The 12,996-nt window shown below is 42.7% G+C and overlaps 1 protein-coding gene across 3 annotated transcripts in view; it reads right to left on the bottom strand.

Moving 5' to 3' along the window:
- Positions 1–12,996, bottom strand: part of NBAS (NBAS subunit of NRZ tethering complex) — a 331,328-nt gene that overhangs the window by 90,883 nt on the left and 227,449 nt on the right. For all 3 annotated transcript variants that reach the window (XM_053201218.1, XM_027077936.2, XM_027077937.2), the window contains exons 41-42: positions 11,626–11,855; positions 7,471–7,581 (exon numbers count right to left, since the gene is read on the bottom strand). In XM_053201218.1, coding sequence (XP_053057193.1) covers positions 7,471–7,581; positions 11,626–11,855 — 341 coding nt within the window. The remainder of the gene's footprint in view (positions 1–7,470; positions 7,582–11,625; positions 11,856–12,996) is intronic.

Genomic DNA, 12,996 nt, shown 5'->3' with positions numbered 1-12,996 from the left:
CTTGTCAGCTTCCGTTATGCATTATTTATTCATGTCACAAGAAACACTTAAAATCTGAGCTTCATTATAGAAATGTAAACAACCTCACTATTTCAGGAATTTAGGAAATGGTGGGGGAGAAGAAACAACTCCAACTTTGAGGCCTATAAGTTTTACACCCAAGAGCCCCGAACTGCTATTCAATACACCCAAATTTGATACTGTGTTCAAAGAGAATTAAAATGGGAAAGAACAGATATGTTCATTTGACTTATCTGTGGTAATGAATGCCATTAGAATGAACACACTTCTTGGTATTTTCACCATGATTTAGAGGTCTTTATAATGTAATAAGAAAAAGGTCATTTAAGGTTAAAGTACTGCAAACAATTTTTAAGGAGTCTTAGTTTGGTCAATCAGTTTTTATTTCTGGGGGTAAAGGGGAAGACTTAATTTTGGTCTTGGCTTCTCCCCGGACAGAACATAATGCCTCCAGCCAGGTGTAACCTTGATGCCCCGTGCAGAGTGAGTCAGCACTCATAGAAATGTCCAGTCTCCGGGGCATTCAGCAGTAGCATACAAAGGATGCGAGGGGTGCCAGGGAGACTTCTGGTGGAATCAAAGTTAGATCACATACAACTGAAAAGCAGCATCTCTGAAATATGATGCCCTGTTTAATGGAATTCCCACTTTTCGGAAATGCCAAGACATGTTTTTTGGTTTAAGGACATAAAGTTAATACAAATTATGTTTTGAAATTTTTATAAGGGTGTGATGATACTTGGGATACCAGCAGCAATCCATAAAGTGAAAATATCAAGTAATTTTTTTAAATACTCTTTTAACTGTCACTTCTCAAGAAACTCTGTTTTTCTATTAAGACATAGTTCAAACATCTATAAAAATGTCCCCAGTCTATAAAAATGTCCCCGACTGCCTCCTCTGAGCATCCTTCTCTTCTAGCACTCATAACGTGCTGTAACTTTTCATTACCTTGTCTGTCTCCCTCACTACGCTATGTACCACTTGATGGAAAAGATGATACCATATCTTCATCTTTAGTTTCTCAGTTCCAAACACCAGTGTGTGGTAAAAAGGAAACATTCAACATGTGTCTTATGAATGCCAAACAGATGGGTGGATGAACAAAACGTAGGTGTCCTCCAGGGACCAGGCACCCTGCTCATCGTGGGGGGAGAGTATAAAGATTTACAACAGTGGCGCCTGGGTGGCTGAGTCGGTTAAGCGTCCAACTGTTGCTTTCAGCTCAGGTTATGATCTCACGGCTCCTGGGTTTGAGCCACACTTCCAGCGTGGAGCTTGGCTGGGATTCTCTCTCTCTCCCTGTCTCTCAAAATAAATAAATAAACTTAAAAGAAAAAAAAAAAAAAGATTGACAACACAGAGCTCCATCCAGCAGTTTGAAAAGCTAGTTGGAGTTCTAAATACTTAAGAGTTAAACCACAATGCAAAATAATGGTAAGGACAAAGGCCACACAACCATATTCTAATTAACAGTAGGATCACTAAAGCTGTATCTTGAGAGGAGGTAAATGTCAATGTTAACAGAAGGCTTACTGAAGGAAGCACTTGAGCTTGGCACTGAAAAAAGGAATGAAGCAAAGAGAGTTTAACAGAGGTATCGAGACAAGAAAGCACAAGGTCTGTACAACAAATGAGTATAAATGAATGGCTGGTCAGAAAGCAACCTTGATAGTATCACTATTCAAAGTATGCAATGTCACCTCTGAAATATACTGTACGCGCCGTCGTGTATGAACGCGATTCACAGAATTTCTGATGTTTCTGCATAATTTGTAAAACGAAGTCTGCAGTAAACAGCAAACCGCGTAACCCCATGAAGACAGGTCATATGGATGAAAACTTGCAGGCAGAACAGCATGCCGATGGAGGGGGGAGGGGAACACACGTGCACTTCCTAGGCTGATTCCTAAGCAAGGTAAGTGAAATCTAAGTAATTACCAACCTACAGACGAGAAACTGCCATCAGAGAGGTTAAGCGACCTGCTTAAGACAAAGGGTCCACATCTGTTTGGACTTGGCGTGTGTTCTGCTCAGCTCATTGCAAAGTAGCCTTTGACTAATGAAGGTCAAGTGTCTGCAGTACCAACCATGTCAAAAACAGGAGTTTTTCTGTAATGAACATTAGTTCTCTCTCCCAGCGGCAATACTCTCAAAGAGTTCTCCTGTCATACTTCATTCTTAACACCCTGATAAACAGAATACTTGAGACAGACTCATCTACAAAGTGGCCAGTGATTAAGCCCTAACGGTTTTAGTTCACTGGTGATTGGCTTCATTCTGAATATAGTCTCTCCTAACCAACACGACTTTCCCCTTTGCCCACCCACTTATTCTTCTGTGCCTACAATTCGGTTTGTCTGATGTGCAATTTTACCTACTTATCTTGTCAAGAGAGATCTGGAATACCTTTAGTGATACATGATTAAATGCCAGAACCTGCCTCTTCAGTAAATTACAATGTGCTAAGATCTTTTATAGACGCCAGTAATCAATAACCCATTTTAATAGTTTCCATTGAAAGAAGCTGTTCTCTTCCCTTTGGAACAAGAAATGAAAACTCTGCTTGGAAAACAATTCCAAAGAACCCACATTCAAGAGAATAGGAAGAAATACCATGAAACCACTATGGACTTTTCACTAATCAAATTAATGATTACCCTTGAAAACAGTTTAAGTGCTTTATCTTGAGCCTAGTTTTAGCCATAAAGCAGCTTATATATATAATGCATATTTAGCTTTCAGAGATTAACTGAAGGAAGAAACTAGCATGAGTTGTACCCGGTGCACAAGGAATAAATTCATAGCACTAATCCTTTGATTAGTGTTCTGTAATGGCTTCAAGTTGTCAACCACCCAAAAACGTGATTCAAGAACAGCATGTATTGAAAGAACTTATATTCAAATAGGAAAACAAATTTATTTAAATATGTTTTTCTTTACTCAGTCTGAGACTCATTGATAATAAAGTTCTATTACCTGTCTGAACAATACCGAGAAGAGGAAAGGAAGGCAAAAGGACAGTGGGACAGGAGAAGGCAGACGGCCGCTGGGAAAGGCAGAGACAAACGGATGGGGATATGGCCTCACACAGTCCAGATGTACTAACTTCCAGGCATTTCTGCCAAAGACTAATCCTAAAAGTTTAAAGACATATGGGTCCAAATTCATGACCCTGATCATGAGCGAACAGGGTTCCTCCACTGATGCCTGTGCAAAGAGACAATTCTACCCTCTAAGTTATAACTACTCTGACCTGAGGGAAACAATCCAAGGTATTCACCACACAAATGCTCAGAATGAACTTGACGTGGCCGACTTGATGTGCAATGCTGCCTGACAGTTGCACGTGGGACTACAAAGAGAAAATAAGGTCAAAATAGCCGTGGCATTTTTCAGTTTTGCCAACATTTTGGCCAAGTCTTTGTAAACTGAAAAATGGAATTTAATTTACAAGTTCACCTACACAGTTGATGGGATGACCAATAATGAGCATCTCTGTCTATTTCTTGTCATATAACTACTCAGATCTTCTGCGGAATGTTGTATATGAACAGAGCATGATGGGGCAGGCCATGAGAATAGGCTTCGTCTCCTCTACAATGACAATCCTGACACCTTAGATTCTCAGTGGTTTATATAGTCTCATATTATTACCTAACAAAAAAAATATTTTCAAAGACACCACAGCACAGAAATAGATGAATAGGTATCATTTACTGAGCATTTAGATGTTAAGTGCCATGTCAGCTCATTTATTTCTCACAAAGCAGATACCTTATAATTAATGTTGACTTGAAAAATAACTATTCAAAGATAAGATGTACAACGTTGGGCTAATACTGGTCACAGGATGGGTTTGGTGTATATGATCTGTTTCCAGAATTAACAACAGCTGTTTTTTGAGCACCTACCACATGTCAGGTATTTTGTATAAATCTCTGAAATCTCACAGCAGTTTTGTCAAATGGAATGAGAAAACTCATTTTGCAGACAAGGAAACCTAGGCATACATACAGGGCTGAAGCAACGTGTCTACCTGGCAAGAACACTTTAGTAGGAAGTGACAGAGCCAGAGTTTGAACCCAGGATTCAGAGTCTGAGCACTGTCACCAGATGGAAACAAGCCAAAGTGCATTGTCTTGCTTACATTTTATGCCAGTGTCAGGAGCTTTTGACAGTTTGGGAGAGAAGTGGCCTTAATGGTCACAACATGGAAAGGAAGGTTGCGGATGTATGGAAGGAATGGCTTCCATTTTGGTAATGGTGGTAATCAGTTCTTCCACTCTTAGGAATGGCAGGTTTCTTCTTAGGCACAATGCAAATCAGAGTGTGGGTCATGATCCACAACCCCCCGCCCTTAGGCCAAAAGAAAGATCAAAACCAAATTTAACGACTACAGAAGGCCTATGACCTGAATATCTATATTCAAACTTCCTACTCTAATATGGATTTTTTTTCCTGGTCCTGAGTTTTTATTTTATCCTAATTTTCAATGTTATGAGCTACTTTTAGTAAGCCGAGCTACCTTAAATCCTCTCTCTATACACTAACTATTCTCACACTAACTCCTCAACCAAGCCAGGCTTCCTTAAGGGAGGAGACAGAGAAAAGACCAGGATTTAGAATCCTTTACAGTGTGGCCGTGTGGACACAATTCTGCCTCTGAGCAGCAGCAATCCTGGGACACAAGTCCCGTGTATCTTCTGTTTCAATTCAGAAAGAGACAGATGCCTTACAGTTTATTCATCCTCCCACAGCTAGAACTTGCCCTGGTTCATCCCTGTACCTGAGAACAAAAGAATCCTACCAAAGAATATGAAACTGATTGTGAAAAATAGAAGAGTGCAGGCAGGTTCCATGCGCCAGGGGGCCCCTTGCCACGCCTCTAAAGGAGACTGAGAAGACGGTATCATGATCTCTGACACTTGGGTAATCACCTGGTGATTCAAAGGTGGCTATCAGAGTGAAATGAAAATGCAGGATGCAGGCCTTCAGATCTGCTGTTTAATTAAGAAGGGAAACAATGGAGAGTGTCACCAAGGATGACAGTCGAAGGGAGTTCTGGCCCCTACTTAGTTCTCCAGTGCTAAGGTGCCATATGCTCCAGCCACAATGGTTTTCCTTTAGTTATGCAAAATACCAAGATCTTTCCTGCTCCAGAACCCGTTCCCTCTGCCTAGACTGCTATCTACAACTTGTGCACTTCCTTTATGGTACTTACTAGGACTAGCAATTTACTTTTTGGCTATTTTCAAGTGCATGCATGCGTGTGTGCGTGCATGTGTGTGTGTGTGTGTGTTGAGAGTGGGCACGTCTCCCCTATTACAATATAAGCTTTGTGAAGGTAATAATGTGTCTGTCTCATTCAGCACTTAAACCTAAGCTTAGAATAGGAAGACACTATAAAAATAATATGTAGTGAGTGAACAAATGTGGTACTATTCAATCGTCTAGAAGCATCCTCTGGTATTTTAAAAATGATCTTGTGTCCAAAACTTAAAGATGCTCACAGAGTCAGCAGAACTGACAATAATAAGAACAGGAATAATGCAACAGTATGAGAGAGCAGCCAGGCTATATACTTTCCACAGATCCTCTCTTACCTTTAGAACCTTACAAGGTAAGGATAATGGTCGGATCACTGAGGAAACAATGACTCAAGAGGATTAAGAGGCTTGCTCACAGCTACATAGTTGGGGTTATGGGCAGCAGATGCGGACCAAATGTGGCCAGACTCCAAAACCCGTGCCCTCATGCTAAGCCACACGTACACTGGTAGTTGATGGTGTAAGTATTTCTGCTGGTCTCTTCTAAAACGTCCCTCTTCTAAAACATCCAGAACAGCCCAGAAGTGAAGGTGGCCACCGAGGCTGTAGTGAGTGATAGATATACATCAGCCCTGCTGATGAGCATGGGGAGCTGAACATGCCCTGCAGAACAGCCGGGGTATGCCAGCTGGAAGGGACGCCAGGCACACATGGCCACTCAAAGTCATCACTGATATTTACAATGACTAAGAAGAAAACAATGGGGGCGCGGGGGAAATAAGGGGAAGAAGGAGACCAAGAATTCAAGTATGGGTGTTTACGATGATTATCTCCTTCTCACAGGAGTGAAATTCCAGGAATAACTGCCAGTAATGATGTACTGGTCATGTGAAAAGGGGTGCAGGTTTGATATTTTACCGTGAAGTCATTTGATTTTTGTTATCCCTTAGAGTTGAGGAAAATAAATTCCCGAGAACTGAATGACCTTGCATCGGGACATACAGCTAGAGACTGACAGTTAGTATTTGATCCAGCTACGGTGATTTGAAGGCTTATGCTCTACTGCATAACGCTGCCTCACCCAAGACGGTGTGCGCCCCTCTGTATGTGAGCTGGGCAGGGAATATCTCCAAACTCAACCAACAGGAAAGAGAATGTAAAATTATAGGAAAATCAACTTTTCAGGGAAAATGACTTTTTAAAGGGACAGAAAAGCAAAAATCTTCAGGAGAGGAACATTATTTTTCTGACCTATTAACTTCTCATAGGCATTAACTCAACAAGTAAATGTTGGGCAATCTCTCTTCTATTAACAAGGCTGGTTTCAAATGCCTGTGATTAAACAGTAAGGCGAACCACATCTTTTAAGTAAGGAATGAGGGGCACCAAACACCACTTGCTAAATCAATATTAGGTGTTTTGTCACTCACAAGTAATGATGCCAGGCGGTAATGATTTCCTGCTTTTGTAATTGCTGTGCGTCTCCATAATCACACTGCTATCAGGTATAATGATATGCTGTGAACAGTCTTGCACATTACTAGATTGCCTAGTAATTTATAATAAATTCAGACCAATGGACCAATCCTGCTTATATAGATATGATACCCTTTTATGTAACATTCAACGAAAGGAAAAAGATATTTAATAAAATGCCAAGATATTTTTTAAATGCCAATGTGCATAACAAACATTTATTTGAACCTATTACTGGACTTTAAAAACGGTGCAGTGCAATATTTATCACAGATAAGACTATCACCCGTGTGGTCATTTGTTTAGCATAATCCAATTATAATCTGTCGCCCACACTAGACTACAGGTTCCAAGACAGCTGGGATGCCAGTGTTTGCTGACCACTGTAACCTGAGTATCAACACTGTTCCTGGTACACGGTAGATTCTCAATAAAAGCAAACAAACAAACAAAAGAAACCTCTGAATAAACACACCAACATTACAGTAACTCAGGGCTATTATTACTGAAAAACAAAAACTAATAAACTGCTGTTGGAATATGGACGTATCAGGAGACATATAAAGGGAGAAGGTACAGATGTTGGTCTACTACAGGTCAAAAGGAAAGGTGAAATTGCACTTCACAAGGTCAAGATCCTTCTAAAATAGAACTGAGAAAAGACAGACACGGAAATAAACGTACATCTGAACCGTGCACTTACCCGCTGTCCGTGAACAGGAACTCCAAATGTGTCATGAGAACTTCCCAGTGGGAGACACTGTAACGCTGTGCCAGAGAAAGGGCAATGCTGTAGACGTTCTCCTCAAGTGTTCTTCAAGAACGTCCATCAGCCACAGGGAAGGGAAAGAAGAGAAACACATTACCCTTAATCAGCAACGAAACTATTCATTAGGACTCTCTCCAGCTGCAAGGGGTGCAGCCGGCACGGGCCTTAAAAAGACATTTCACAGCAATTCAGGAAACGTACTTCCCAGGCATGTTAATGCTCCTTTCTCACCGCGGTGCACTGCAACTGACCAAGGAACTGTCCAGAACAGTGGTTCTCCACCGAGGGGGATTCTGTCTCTGATTATCATGGCAGGAGAGGAGGAGGACAACGCTACTGGCATCTGAGCGGGGAAAGGACAGGGATGCTGTCGAACTTCCCGCAAGGCACAGAAGGCTCTCCCACAAGGCATTATCCAGTCCAAAATGTACGGAGGTCAAAAAATTCTGGTACAGACACCAGAGCCTACAGGCCAACAACAGTGCAAAGGAAATGTATCCCTGCCCTACAGGCATGGATCTGAGAAAGCACAGTCACTCAAGAAATGTTTATGTTTTCCAGACTGTATCAGGTATTGTGCTAGCTCCGTGGGACACAAAGACAAACAAGACATTTCTTGAGGAACTCACAGCCTAGTGGAGGATGTGAGATGTCAACCAGGAACCAAATACAACGGGGGGGGGGGGGGGGGGGGAGGCGGGGCTCCCAGAGGACTTCAAATACTGACAGCAGAGATGAGGGAGTGATCGATTTGAGCTGAAGCCTGGAGGATAAAAAAGCAGAACTGAGGGAAGGTAGTTACGAGAGAGAAGAGCCAGAGGGCTTCTGAGAGAGAAGGCATGGGGGGTGGGGCAGGAGGGGTTCCTGCCAAGGGACCTGCACCTTATCCTACCGGCAGTGGAGAGCCAGAGGAAGGTTTAAACCAGGGCATGGGGTCACCAGACTTGAGACCTTGTAGGTTTATGAAGAATTCTGGGCCCCAGCACCCACCATGAAGGCCATTCTGCAAAGACTACGGCAGCACCTCTATTTCTCAGAAACAGAGAAATTCTAAGGATGAAATTCTCGTTTGGAAGATTGGTGGACAGAACCACAGGAACAGAAATGAAATATCTTCTTATTAAGGGATATTGCTAAGACTATATACATGCTAACGGAGAAAAACAGGACGTTTACTTCTATGTTTGATTAGCCCACAGTTGGTAAACATCTTCTGTGAACAGCAAGACGGTAAATCTTTTAGGCTTCGCGGCCATACGGTCTCTGTAGAAAATTCTTCTTTTTATTATTTTTTTAAATTCTTGTTTTTCCACAAACCTTTAAAAATGTAAAAACCACTCTGTGTATGTGGACTGTAAAACACAGGCCCAGGGCTGGAATAAGTCTGTCACTGCGTGAAGTACTAGGTCATTGCCGATCAAAAATTTCTTCAAGTATTTACTGAGTATACTCTATGGAATGAGAAACCCTTGAGAATAGCGACCATTAGCAATTCATCCTTTCTCTGAGGGGAGTCTGACACAGTGCCTGACCCCAGGAACGTGCTCACTAGGTACCGGTACCTTCATCACCTGAGAAAGGTGGGAAGAAGCCAAGCTCTGTGCGCCCTCCTCCAGGTTACCCCAACGAAGCACCGAAACCTATTATCTAAGATACACGGGCAATAAAGGACGGATAAAAGGCACTTATAGAAGGCCAGTGCCATCCAAATGGATGCACGATTCGCAAGAAAACAAAGACTGGTCCCGCTGTGTACAGTGAGGGGGCGGGGGGGGTGGGGTGGCTGCAGAACAGGAGGAAGCAGACGCGTCAAGGATTTTTGTAACACACTGAATGCCCGCCTCCAAATCGGAACTGCGAACTCAAAAACGCCACACCCACTCTGACATTTTAAACAAGCCGTTCAGAGAATGTTGGATATTTTTCTAGGTAACAAATTGTGGAGAAGGTTCTATGGTATGTTTGTCAAAAGCATGTATTTGTCCTCTAGGACACACTTCAAATAGCATCCTGGATACTTACAAAAGAAAGTAAAGGACAAAAACCCCGGCAAAATGTAACAGATGATGTTAAGACATGCCTTACCTCCTAACCTGCATTCTGCATAATAACCTTCTTCTAAGAAACCATGAGCATGGGTGGCACCCAGGATCACCAAATGCCCGGAGGAGAAGCCCACTGGACTTGGCAACGGGAAGCCGAGTCTCACCCCTGGGCTGTGTGACCTCGAACAACTCTTTAAAGTTCTCTGGTTCTCAGATCCCTCTTCCGAAAGTGAGGAGGCTGGATTAAGTGACCCCTTCGGTCACTTTCAGAGTAGACATTAAACGGCTCCATGACATTGTGAACCTCCAGGAGAACAGAGGAGGAGAGAAAAAACTATTCCACATTTCTCTTAACTAAATCCCACTACAGGCTGTTCTTACTATCTTTTCTTTGATCTGTCTATTCCCCGCCTTACTCTAAAGAGAATTTGGGGCGGGGGGTGCCGGGGTGGCTCAGTCGGTTAAGTGTCCGACTCTTGATTTTGGCTCCGGTCATGATCTCACAGCCCGTGAGTCTGAGTCCCGCATTGGGCTCTGTGCTCGCAATGCAGAGGCTTCGTGGTATTCTGTCTCCCTCTCTCTTTGCCCCTCCCCCGCTTGCTCTATCTCTATCAAGATAAATACAAATAAACTTTAAAGAGAATCTGGGGTGCTTATGGTAGGAAAGAAGCTTGGGCTCATATAAAGTTATTACAGAGTGCCAAGGGTACTTTGCCTCTTTCTTAGAGGTTTAAATAATAATAACGAAAAATAGCATATACTACAACCATAACCAGGGCTACATTTGTTATTTTAAAGTAATGTAGCAGGAAGGAAGAATAATCACTAAATATAGGCACAATTTAACCTTAGCTTCAAAGGCTGGAAGCCTAGACTGCGTTGCAGGCCTCGCTTGCCTGGGAATACAACCGTGCATCGGGGGTAGGGAGTGGGCGGGGGGGGGGGGGGGGGCACAGGGCGTTGTGAAGATGCGATGGCTTTGATAATTGAGAGATCAAGGCCAAGATTAATATCACAGTGATGATCCTTACCACCCATGTAAACTTGGGCCAGTTACCTCACACTGCCGAGTCTCATGTTCTTCAGCTATAAAATGGAAATACCATTTTACGCCACAGGGTTATTATGTTCGAGGAGTAAAAGAGATTTACAAAATAAGCTTTATAGAGCACCTAACACAGCTCCTTGCCCATGGGAAGTGCTCCACAAATTGTGATGTTAAGAACAAAACAACTCTACTTAATAACCATTATGGGTGAACACACTTTCCCGCTTTTTTTTTTTAATTTGTATTTTTTTCTTTTTTTGTTTTTTTCCACTTTCCCACCTTCTGACATGTAACTAATTCTCATTTGATCTCAGCTAAAAAAATGGAGACCAGTATTAAAACCAAGGGGCATCCCACGCCTCCGAAGAAATGCTTCGCACTGGGCCTTAACCTGTACTGCCATCTCACATGGGGCTTGCTGCTGAAAGGGGTAAGCGACAAAGGGAAAAGTGGCAGGTGCCATCGGCTTCCACCAAGAGAGACTGCTGGGCCTAGCTGGTCAGCTGTCCTTCCTCTGGAAACCCATGACAGATACAGGTGCCCTGAATCTAGACTCGGGGTCCTTCCCCCGGTACTCAGTCAAACAACATCTCATTCTCAACACACGGGGGAAATTAAACTGCCCCCTAGTTTGCAGTGAGACTTCCAGGAATAACAGGCAATCTTTTTAAACGTCTATAATAAGCTTCACATTTTTTATGCCGGTCATACCCTCACCCCGCTAACATGGTAAGAATGTTGGTATTGGGCTAGCCAAATCATGGGAAACTTTTAAATAATTCCCACGCTTATTATTTAAATCTGCAGGTTTACAACTTTGTCTGCCATCAGCTGATCCAACTGGGAACAGCCACGTGTCCATCACACCCCAGGAAGAAGGAAAGTCCTATTTATAACAACCACAGATGTAAACCTTCAAAGGACAGTGTCCTGACCATTCGACCTGTTCTTTTAGGCTTTAAATCCACCCCTTTAGGAGACAAAGGTATCCCTTACTCTGCCAAACCAAGGATAGTTTCCCTTTTATACTGGTCATCTGCCGTAAACCGCTGTACATCCACACCCTTCCGGAGGCCCTGAAGGATCTGGGCCTGCGTGAAATCCAGGAGACGTTCGTTGTAGTAGTGTAACTGCTTGGTCAGTGAAACCAGGTCCTCTGGCCAGGCGTCGTGTCCGTATCGAGTCACATGCCTGGTGACCATCTTGATGAGCTCCTTGGGATCAGCCTGTAACAAAAACAGCAACAACAAAAACAAAATAAAGTAACAACAAGACGACCACGTCTCCTGGGCAACCTGTTTGCCTCTTCCCCTGCTGCCATTTTATCAAGGCTCACAGCCACCCCGAGAAATCAGTGAAGGCTCACAGCCACCCTGAGAAATCAGTGGGGGAGCCAGTGAACTTTGCAGACCAGAGAGACAAGACACAGAAAGGAGTCTAGAAGGAGTTTTCTGGACGCCTGCTCTGTTCTTCCACCTTAAAAAGCTCCACCCGTTGAAAAAATAACGTACATTTGCTTTTTCAACTCTCATCACCCTACGTTAGATTGGGGGCCCAATTACCTGATCATTTATAATAATTCACCCTGAAGTAATTGTCATCTTCATTGCCCCTGGATAAATTTTCTTTGGACCATGTAAGTGTTCTCAATAACTAAGATGCAGCTCAGTAATGCCACTCTAAATGCCAAGACAGCTAAGTAGAAGAGTGTTTTCTCCAGGGATAAGTTGGGGGGGGGGGTGGGGAACCCATCCCTGTTCCTAAAATCACAAAACACTTCTAGTTGCATAAGAGAGCATCCAACCAATTTTTCCTCTGCTCAATTTGGAGCTCAGTGGGATATTGCTCTATAATTCTTTACAGCTTCTCTAACAACAAAAAAATTACTCAAAGAGAACAAAACCTGGAATCTGACAGCCGACAGGAAAGAAAAATAAGGGATGAACTGGCCACCTTTATTTACATTAAAGTTGGTCAGGGTGTGTCAACGAAGCAAAAGCAGCTCAGCTATGATTTTGGAATTGTTTAATAGGGAGCCTAATACTTGAACAACAGTAATTCAATCCCTCAATTCCTAGGAAGACATGGTATATATTTTAATATAAGCAAATTAGGGGGAAAAACTTCAGAATCTATCTTTGGTTCTTAGAAACACACTTACTTATAGTAAGCTGTCAGCATTTCTAACGCGTACGCCATTATTCTGAGGTACACAGGAGATTTGTCAACGTCGAGTCTGTATTACCAAACCTAGCCTGACATTTCTCTCTTGATCCTATTAGGAAACATTCTCAGAGAACCGATAAAAACCAATTAGAGAAATCTTCTCGGGTTCCGGTAGGTGGATTTGAGAAAAAGTCACTGTTT

The sequence above is a fragment of the Acinonyx jubatus genome, chromosome A3 (assembly GCF_027475565.1).
Source record: "Acinonyx jubatus isolate Ajub_Pintada_27869175 chromosome A3, VMU_Ajub_asm_v1.0, whole genome shotgun sequence".
NCBI classification, from domain to species: domain Eukaryota; kingdom Metazoa; phylum Chordata; class Mammalia; order Carnivora; family Felidae; genus Acinonyx; species Acinonyx jubatus.
This window is presented reverse-complemented; position numbering and strand designations above follow the sequence as displayed.